A 9,925-nucleotide genomic window follows, 5' to 3' on the forward strand; every position below is an offset into this window, starting at 1 on the left:
TAGAAAAAAAACGTCCATAGTGATTGCCCCCAAAAGCAAAAGAATGAAAGTACTAAATGGAAAAAAAATTTGTTATTTGCAAGGTGAAATTTGTTCCTAGCGGTGTGTGTGTGTCGGCGGTGGGGAGGTCGCAAGTGCTCCACACTGAGGCCGCACACTCCTCACGCAGCCGCAAGCCCCACAGCCCCAGCAGAAGAAGCAGCGGAAGCAGCACCCTGCTCTCACGCATAGTGCCAGCAACGCTGTTATCCCACTGCGGCAAATTTTAAAGGCTGCTGCTGAGTGTCGCCGCCTCTGCTTCCTTGACCTGTGGATGGAGCCCTTCTTGTCCCTTGCCTTCAGCGTTATGTGTTGCTGCATTTGCTGCGTCGGGGGTGCCCACAGAGAATTGGGTTGGTTGATCTGCCTGCATCATATCTCCACTTTCCGTCCCCACCGTTTGTGCATCATCAGACGAGGAAGCACCAACATCAGTAATGGCGACGCTTGAAGATGTAACAGACGCCAGAGCTTCATGTTCATCGGAAGAAGTGGCAGATGCCGGCTGGTCTGCAGTTCCCTCCCTTGCTGAGGATGTCGCGGCATTGGGCTCCGCTGGTTTGGGCTCCGCTGGTTTGGGCTCCGCTGGTTTGGGCTCCGCTGGTTTGGGCTCCGCTGGTTTGGGCTCTGCTGGTTTGGGCTCCGCTGATTTGGGCTCCGCTGGTTTGGGCTCTGCTGGTTTGGGCTCCGCTGGTTTGGGCTCCGCTGGTTTGGGCTCCGCTGGTTTGGGCTCCGCTGGTTTGGGCTCCGCTGGTTTGGGCTCCGCTGGTTTGGGCTCCGCTGGTTTGGGCTCTGCTGGTTTGGGCTCCGCTGGTTTGGGCTCCGCTGGTTTGGGCTCCGCTGGTTTGGGCTCCGCTGGTTTGGGCTCTGCTGGTTTGGGCTCCGCTGATTTGGGCTCCGCTGGTTTGGGCTCTGCTGGTTTGGGCTCCGCTGGTTTGGGCTCCGCTGGTTTGGGCTCCGCTGGTTTGGGCTCCGCTGGTTTGGGCTCCGCTGATTTGGGCTCCGCTGGTTTGGGCTCCGCTGGTTTGGGCTCTGCTGGTTTGGGCTCCGCTGGTTTGGGCTCCGCTGGTTTGGGCTCCGCTGGTTTGGGCTCTGCTGGTTTGGGCTCCGCTGGTTTGGGCTCCGCTGATTTCGGCTCTGCTGGTTTGGGCTCCGCTGATTTCGGCTCCGCTGGTTTGGGCTCCGCTGGTTTGGGCTCTGCTGGTTTGGGCTCTGCTGGTTTGGGCTCCGCTGGTTTGGGCTCCGCTGGTTTGGGCTCTGCTGGTTTGGGCTCTGCTGGTTTGGGCTCCGCTGGTTTGGGCTCCGCTGGTTTGGGCTCTGCTGGTTTGGGCTCCGCTGGTTTGGGCTCTGCTGGTTTGGGCTCTGCTAGTTTGGGCTCCGCTGGTTTGGGCTCCGCTGATTTCGGCTCTGCTGATTTCGGCTCTGCTGGTTTGGGCTCCGCTGGTTTGGGCTCTGCTGGTTTGGGCTCTGCTGGTTTGGGCTCCGCTGGTTTGGGCTCTGCTGGTTTGGGCTCTGCTGGTTTGGGCTCTGCTGGTTTGGGCTCCGCTGGTTTGGGCTCCGCTGGTTTGGGCTCTGCTGGTTTGGGCTCCGCTGGTTTGGGCTCTGCTGGTTTGGGCTCTGCTGGTTTGGGCTCTGCTGGTTTGGGCTCTGCTGGTTTGGGCTCTGCTGGTTTGGGCTCCGCTGGTTTGGGCTCTGCTGGTTTGGGCTCTGCTGGTTTGGGCTCCGCTGGTTTGGGCTCTGCTGGTTTGGGCTCTGCTGGTTTGGGCTCTGCTGGTTTGGGCTCTGCTAGTTTGGGCTCCGCTGGTTTGGGCTCCGCTGATTTCGGCTCTGCTGATTTCGGCTCTGCTGGTTTGGGCTCCGCTGGTTTGGGCTCTGCTGGTTTGGGCTCTGCTGGTTTGGGCTCTGCTGGTTTGGGCTCTGCTAGTTTGGGCTCCGCTGGTTTGGGCTCCGCTGATTTCGGCTCTGCTGATTTCGGCTCTGCTGGTTTGGGCTCCGCTGGTTTGGGCTCTGCTGGTTTGGGCTCTGCTGGTTTGGGCTCCGCTGGTTTGGGCTCTGCTGGTTTGGGCTCTGCTGGTTTGGGCTCTGCTGGTTTGGGCTCCGCTGGTTTGGGCTCCGCTGGTTTGGGCTCTGCTGGTTTGGGCTCCGCTGGTTTGGGCTCTGCTGGTTTGGGCTCTGCTGGTTTGGGCTCTGCTGGTTTGGGCTCTGCTGGTTTGGGCTCTGCTGGTTTGGGCTCCGCTGGTTTGGGCTCTGCTGGTTTGGGCTCCGCTGGTTTGGGCTCCGCTGGTTTGGGCTCTGCTGGTTTGGGCTCCGCTGGTTTGGGCTCTGCTGGTTTGGGCTCTGCTAGTTTGGGCTCCGCTGGTTTGGGCTCCGCTGATTTCGGCTCTGCTGATTTCGGCTCTGCTGGTTTGGGCTCCGCTGGTTTGGGCTCTGCTGGTTTGGGCTCTGCTGGTTTGGGCTCCGCTGGTTTGGGCTCTGCTGGTTTGGGCTCTGCTGGTTTGGGCTCTGCTGGTTTGGGCTCCGCTGGTTTGGGCTCCGCTGGTTTGGGCTCTGCTGGTTTGGGCTCTGCTGGTTTGGGCTCTGCTGGTTTGGGCTCTGCTGGTTTGGGCTCTGCTGGTTTGGGCTCCGCTGGTTTGGGCTCCGCTGGTTTGGGCTCTGCTGGTTTGGGCTCCGCTGGTTTGGGCTCTGCTGGTTTGGGCTCCGCTGGTTTGGGCTCCGCTGGTTTGGGCTCCGCTGGTTTGGGCTCCGCTGGTTTGGGCTCTGCTGGTTTGGGCTCCGCTGGTTTGGGCTCCACTGGTTTGGGCTCTGCTGGTTTGGGCTCCGCTGGTTTGGGCTCCGCTGGTTTGGGCTCTGCTGGTTTGGGCTCCGCTGATTTGGGCTCCGCTGGTTTGGGCTCCGCTGGTTTGGGCTCTGCTGGTTTGGGCTCCGCTGGTTTGGGCTCCGCTGGTTTGGGCTCCGCTGGTTTGGGCTCTGCTGGTTTGGGCTCCGCTGGTTTGGGCTCCGCTGGTTTGGGCTCCGCTGGTTTGGGCTCCGCTGGTTTGGGCTCCGCTGGTTTGGGCTCCGCTGGTTTGGGCTCCGCTGGTTTGGGCTCTGCTGGTTTGGGCTCCGCTGGTTTGGGCTCCGCTGGTTTGGGCTCCGCTGGTTTGGGCTCCGCTGGTTTGGGCTCCGCTGGTTTGGGCTCCGCTGGTTTGGGCTCCGCTGGTTTGGGCTCCGCTGGTGTGGATGCAGCGCCACCACTCGGAACACTGCTCGTGTTCAAAGTTGTTTGGTCCGTCTGCTGTGGTCCGGCAGTAGCAGGCGGTGGCACAGTTGGCTGTGTATTTGTGTTCACCCTATCGTTGGCAGATTCAACGGACGGGGAAGTAGCTGCCGCCGCTTTCGCCGACTTCCTTTCCGGAGGTGGAATGGTGACTTTATTCGCGTTAAGGGCGCCAATCTCAGTTTCATTCAACGGGCGGTTGTACAGAAAGACGTTCGCCACCGTCGCATGGATTTTTCCGCTGCTCAACTGCTCATCGTACGCGCCAAAGTAAAAGTGTGAGACCGCGTCCAGCCCTTCATTGAACGAATTTCTCAGACTCATATTCCAAAGGGGAGTCCCGTCAACGTACACGGAGCCCACACCGTCATGCATTTTGAGCACCACGTGATACGTTTTGTCCAGCTCCCATGCGGTAAAATGCTTCGGGAACAACTCATGCTCCACGCTCCACTCCATATTATTATCGTACGACAGTCCCAGGAGTGTTGTCTTCCCCATTTTCTTCAGGCCCATCAGGGGAGTGATGCCCTTCGGCACCTCGTGAATCGACACCGTTGCCGCAAGAGTAAACCCATAGTTTGAAAAGTGGAGCGGTCTGTTCGGCCACTGCTTGTCCACGGGCCACTCGGCCCCTGCGTCATGCCCTTCGAACGTCAGCCCACTGGGAGCCTTTTTCGTCGCACCCCTCACAACGGCATTCACCCCAAGGTACTCGTCCTCCCACTTGTCCCCACGGAGCCTATCGGCCAAATGGCCCACAAGCCCAGTCGTGGGGATAGGAACAGAACAGTTCCCTCTTGACAGTGCGGCGCCTGAGGCAATTGAGCTGCATTGTCTCAAGGCATTGTCTTTCACGGCCCAAGTATCCAGCGCATGCCTTATCCAGTGCAGCTCGGAAGCCAGATCCAGGAAGAAGGCTCCGGAGCTGCTTCCAACACCGGCCTCGTACAAACAATACAGCTTATCATTCGCGTACAACAGAGAGCTGGAGGTCGCGCCATACCCAGTGGGTAACAGGCCAACGTGGTAAATGCGATTCGTGTCCGTTAGCCACAGGTGAATCTCGTTCTTTCCGTCGTGTCTGGAATATTCCAGCTGGGTGAGGAGAATCACCTTCTTTCCGCCAATAGTTGCAGTGATGAATCCACCCTGAATGTGGAGCCCAAGACCTGCCAATGAGTTGCTCCACACGCGCGAGAGCGTCCCCACAGCCTCCGTCCACGTGTTCCCCTTGTCAGTCGACTCGTACACCCTTCGGCGACCGTACTCACATGAGGTGATCATGATGATTTTCCCAGCCTCCCATTCAAGGATACTGGGGTTGGTGCAGCCTGCATGTGTCGCGCTGTTCGCAAAGGTCCAGTGCTGTTGACCGGGATTCATGTACATGATTGTGGACGCAGTGTTCCCTCCCATTGTCAGAAACTGCACGGGAAACACGAGCGTGCCATCCGTCATTTTCGTGATGGGAGTACTGGCATCGTTGAGGAAGCCAATCATGTCACCGGGTTGATAGGGATAAGGAAGGCGAATGCTCATAGAGACGGAATTCATCGAAAAACCTCCGCTTCGTCTAGGCCCCGTCTCCAGAAAATGAATAACAGACTCCACACCACTTCCTCCCCGCTCATCGGTAAACCGAATTCTGGCCCCTTTCCGTAAGTCGTAGCCCTCCACAAAAGCAAAAAGCGGTCCGAAGAGTCTGTAAGGCGTGGTAAACAACATCTGGTGAAGGTGTGCAGCAAAAACGTCAAGATCTTCTGGCCCCACGTACGGCCGCCACGTCCTCCCACCATCAACGCTGATCCGTGCCATCAACTGCATGGACGCACTCCCGCTCCCCACAGATCCATTGAACTGAGCTCCAACAATGGCCAGGAGCATCCCGTCCACATTCACAAGATGAGGATTGCGGAAAATGTGGCCAGCGGCCGCTGTGTTTGCGACTGGATACTCCCTTGGCGACTGCTCCAAACTGTGTCTTCCATAGGAATCGTCCACTCTCGTTCCATAGTTTTGGGTCCGCAAAGGCTCCGCGGCGGCGCACATCAACACGAAAAGGAGGAGCAGCACCGCGGAAGTAAACACACGCCGGGACATGTTGGGCCTCTGCGGCTCACCCTCTCCTCCTTCCCTCCTCCTTCCGCTGGATCCGGTCACGCGGCGACGGTTGTGTGTGCGGGGTGCCTTCACAGCAGCAACACGTGAGAGCATATATGTGTGTGTGGGCGCTGTGTGTGCTGTTGGTCCTTTCAGAGCCTTCGAATTTCACAGTGGCGATTCGCGCTTGTTTTCCTTCTTTCCTAGCGTGTATGTGTTCAAGAAGTGGTGAAGAAAACAACAGCGGCAATACACCAGACACGTCACTGGGAGCAGAGCAGAGCACCCACGCAGAAAGCGGGGCACGAGACAATCCGAATGGGCAGCACGGAGGAACATCGCCCACACCAGCCCTCACACACACACACAGACACAGACACCATCGCAGTGCCGTCAGTCCGCGGGAGAAAAGATTCGGCCCTCCACACAACAAACGCACACCGCCAACAGTCACCCAACATGGACGAGAAGAGACACACCGCCACCGCCTCCAGTTCAATCCCACGGCCAAAGGCATACGGCCACAGCCCGCAGCCAACACACAGCGCACACGGACCTAGCAATCACCCAAAGAGCCACACGCGGAAGCGGATCCTCACCCAGCCATGACGTGGCGACAAAATTTCCAGCCATCACACCCACAATGGGATTCGGTGCCCAACTCAAAGAAGTCACAGGCGGTGCAGCACGCCAACAGCAAAAGTGACTCGCGGTGCGCGCTCCCTCTCTCCTCCTTCCCTTCATGCCCACGGAAGAAGCAGCAGCCACCCGCAACCGCCAGCACACGCTACAAAAGAAGCATCCAAATCCACTGCAATGTGCATTTTTTGCGTGCATGTGGTTGTGTGTGCCTGCAGAAACACGAGGCAAAGAAGTAAAAACAGGAGCGGAGCATGTGAAGGGACGCACAAACAAAAATGTACAGCAGAAGTGCATGGCAGAAATAAAAAGAAAAAGACTGCTCAAGCTCATGACATTGCACCGCAGACAAAGCAGCGGCAATTCATAAAAAATTTTTATTAAAATTTTAAAAACATTCATCTTCACCCTTCCACCCCTCACACTTTGAAAAGAAAAAAAAAAAAAAAAAAAATTGAAAAAAGTCGTCCTCTACTACGGCTACACACAAATAATATAAAAGAAAAAAAGAAAATGAAAAGCCACACAAAAAAAAGATTTCACTGGTTACCGTGTGGCCCACCAAACTGTTTGTATATTTTGCCCACAAATTAAAAATTAAATAATTTCTGTCTTTCAACCGTCTGACCTCCATTTGTCCGCACATCGTTTATATTTCATGGGGTCATCTGCGTGTTGCTGCTCCCCTCAGCCCTCTCATCGGCGCGTGAGTGCGGCCCGCAGAGCACAGTCACTCGTGTGTGTGTGGGGGCTGAGAGAAGCACGCAGACACGACGGGAGTCGCGTCTCTCCATCGGGGGAGTGAGCGCAGCAAAAAAAAAGAAAAATAATCAGAGGGGAGAGAAATACTCACGAGGCCGACCCCGAAGGGCGCGCCAGCGCAAAAAAAAAAAAAAAGACACGCAAAACAAGAAAAAAAAGTCAAAGAGAGCAAGTAAAATTACTTTTTTTAAAGCGGCAGGGTGTGGCTGTGTGTGTGGCGCTGCGGGTATCTGCCCGCCCTGGCCGCAAGGAAAACAAAACAAGAGGGAAAGAAATGTGTGCTCCGCCCCACAGGCCCTCGTCGCACGCCCACACGTCACGGCTCCCTCAGCGCGCCGTTCGTCGCGGCCCCTCCTCATGCGTGCAGCAGGCGAGGCGCACAGGGCCGTCGTCATGAGCGTGTCGGTGGGTGTGCGAGTGGAGCAGTTGGGCGGGAAACACACGGCACCCCTCGCAGGAAGAGCGCAGCAAGAAATAATTAAAAGAGGGAAAAGTAGAAAAAAAACGTCCATAGTGATTGCCCCCAAAAGCAAAAAGAGAAGGGAAGAGTGGAGCAAAAAAGAAAAAACAGAAATAATTTTTTTTAAAAGCAAACAAAAATAATTAAAAACAAACATAAAAAAACATAAGAAATTATACTCCAAACAGAAAAGAAAAAAAATTTTAAGCCGAAAAAAAAAACGCCCATGGTGGTTGCCTTAGGGCAGCAAGGGAAAAATGTAAAACAAAGCAATAAAATAAAAAAAACAAATTATTCACTGTGTAGTAAAATTTTATTCCTAGCGGTGTGTGTGTCGGTGCAGGGAAGGGCGCAAGTGCTCCACACGGCAGCCGCACACTCCTCACGCAGCCGCAAACCCCCACAGCCCCAGCAGAAGCAGCAGCGGCAGCAGTCCGCTCTCACGCATAGTGCCAGCAACGCTGTTATCCCACTGCGACGAATTTAAAAGGCTGCTGCTGAGTGTCGCCGCCTCTGCTTCCTTGACCTGTGGATGGAGCCCTTCTTGTCCCTTGCCTTCAGCGTTATGTGTTGCTGCATTTGCTGCGTCGGGGGTGCCCACAGAGAATTGGGTTGGTTGATCTGCCTGCATCATATCTCCACCTTCCGTCCCCACCGTTTGTGCATCATCAGATGAGGAAGCACCGACATCAGTAATGGCGGCGCTTGAAGATGTAACAGATGTCACGGCTTCATGTCCATCGGAAGATGTGGCAGATGCCGGCTGGTCTGCAGTTCCCTCCCTTGCTGAGGATGTCGCGGCATTGGGCTCCGCTGGTTTGGGCTCTTCTGATTCCGACTCCGCTGGTTTGGGCTCTTCTGATTTCGGCTCCGCTGGTGTGGATGGAGCGCCACCACTCGGAACACTGCTCGTGTTCAAAGTTGCCTGGTCCGTCTGCTGTGGTCCGGCAGTAGCAGGCGGTGGCACAGTTGGCTGTGTATTTGTGTTCACCCTATCGTTGGCAGATTCAACGGACGGGGAAGTAGCAGCAGCCGCCGGCACCGGCTTCCTTTTCGGAGGTGGAATGGTGACTTTATTCGCGTTGAGGGCGCCAATCTCAGTTTCATTCAACGGGCGGTTGTACAGAAAGACGTTCGCCACCGTCGCATGGATTTTTCCGCTGCTCAACTGCTCATCGTACGCGCCAAAGTAAAAGTGTGAGACCGCGTCCAGCCCTTCATTGAACGAATTTCTCAGCCTCATATTCCAAAGGGGAGTCCCGTCAACGTACACGGAGCCCACACCGTCATGCATTTTGAGCACCACGTGATACGTTTTGTCCAGCTCCCATTTAGCAAAATAACTCTGGTACGACCCGTGCACCACGCTCCACTCCATATTATTATCGTACGACAGTCCCAGGAGTGTTGTCTTCCCCATTTTCTTCAGGCCCATCAGGGGAGTGATGCCCTTCGGCACCTCGTGAATCGACACCGTTGCCGCAAGAGTAAACCCATAGTTTGCAAAGTGGAACGGTCTGGTCGGCCACTGCTTGTCCACGGGCCACTCGGCCCCTGCGTCATGCCCTTCGAACGTCAGCCCATCGGGAGCCTTTTTCGCCGCACCCCTCACAACGGCATTCACCCCAAGGTACTCGTCCTCCCACTTGTCCCCACGGAGCCTATCGGCCAAATGGCCCACAAGCCCAGCCGTGGGGATAGGAACAGAACAGTTCCCTCTTGACAGCGCGGCGCCTGTGCTGCATCGTCTCAAGGCATTGTCCTTCGCGGCCCAAGTATCCAGCGCATGCCTTATCCAGTGCAGCTCGGAAGCCAGATCCAGGAAGAAGGCTCCGGAGCTGCTTCCAACACCGGCCTCGTACAAACAATACAGCTTATCATTCGCGTACAACAGAGAGCTGGAGGTCGCGCCATACCCAGTGGGTAACAGGCCAACGTGGTAAATGCGGTTCGTGTCCGTTAGCCACAGGTGAATCTCGCTCCTTTCTTTGTCCCCGAAATATTCCAGCTGGGTGAGGAGGATCACCTTCTTTCCATCAATTGTTGCAGTGATGAATCCACCCTGAATGTGGAGCCCAAGACCTGCCAATGAGTTGCTCCACACACGCGAGAGCGTCCCCAGAGCCTCCGTCCACGTGTTCCCCTTGTCAGTCGACTCGTACACCCTTCGGCGACCGTACTCACATGAGGTGATCATGATGATTTTCCCAGCCTCCCATTCAAGGATACTGGGGTTGGTGCAGCCCGCATGTGTCGCGCTTTTCGCAAAGGTCCAGTGCTGTTGACCGGGATTCATGTACATGATTGTGGACGCAGTGTCCCCTCCCATTGTCAGAAACTGCACGGGAAACACGAGCGTGCCATCCGTCATTTTCGTGATGGGAGTACTGGCATCGTTGAGGAAGCCAATCATGTCACCGGGTTGATAGGGATAAGGAAGGCGAATGCTCATAGAGACGGAATTCATCGAAAAACCTCCGCTTCGTCTAGGCCCCGTCTCCAGAAAATGGATAACAGACTCCACACCACTTCCTCCCCGCTCATCGGTAAACCGAATTCTGGCCCCTTTCCGTAAGTCGTAGCCCTCCACAAAAGCAAAAAGCGATCCGAAGAGTCTGTAAGGCGTGGTAAACAACATCTGGTGAAGGTGTGCAGCAAAAACGTCA

General features: G+C 55.9%; 2 protein-coding genes across 2 annotated transcripts, besides 7 other annotated features; both read right to left on the bottom strand.

Annotated features, from left to right (window-relative positions):
- Window positions 1-506: part of a sequence feature (heterozygous, non-Esmeraldo-like haplotype) that runs on past the window's edge.
- On the bottom strand, window positions 266-5,512 carry Tc00.1047053509265.110 (trans-sialidase, putative; the record flags this gene model as incomplete). Its single annotated transcript, XM_808493.1, has 1 exon — window positions 266-5,512. The coding sequence occupies one exon, from the start codon at window positions 5,510-5,512 to the stop codon at window positions 266-268; it is 5,247 nt and encodes a 1,748-aa protein (XP_813586.1).
- Window positions 507-9,925: a sequence feature (areas not merged during assembly with more than two copies in the genome that could not be assigned to a particular haplotype).
- Window positions 595-722: a microsatellite.
- Window positions 6,404-6,432: a sequence feature (AT_rich).
- Window positions 6,467-6,491: a microsatellite.
- Window positions 6,625-6,645: a sequence feature (AT_rich).
- Window positions 7,325-7,460: a sequence feature (A-rich).
- On the bottom strand, window positions 7,642-9,897 carry Tc00.1047053509265.120 (trans-sialidase, putative; the record flags this gene model as incomplete). The annotated part of the gene is made up of 1 exon (XM_808494.1): window positions 7,642-9,897. One exon carries the CDS (start codon window positions 9,895-9,897, stop codon window positions 7,642-7,644), a length of 2,256 nt encoding a protein of 751 aa, XP_813587.1.

Source organism: Trypanosoma cruzi, genomic scaffold, assembly GCF_000209065.1.
Source record: "Trypanosoma cruzi strain CL Brener 1047053512077 genomic scaffold, whole genome shotgun sequence".
Taxonomy (NCBI): domain Eukaryota; phylum Euglenozoa; class Kinetoplastea; order Trypanosomatida; family Trypanosomatidae; genus Trypanosoma; species Trypanosoma cruzi.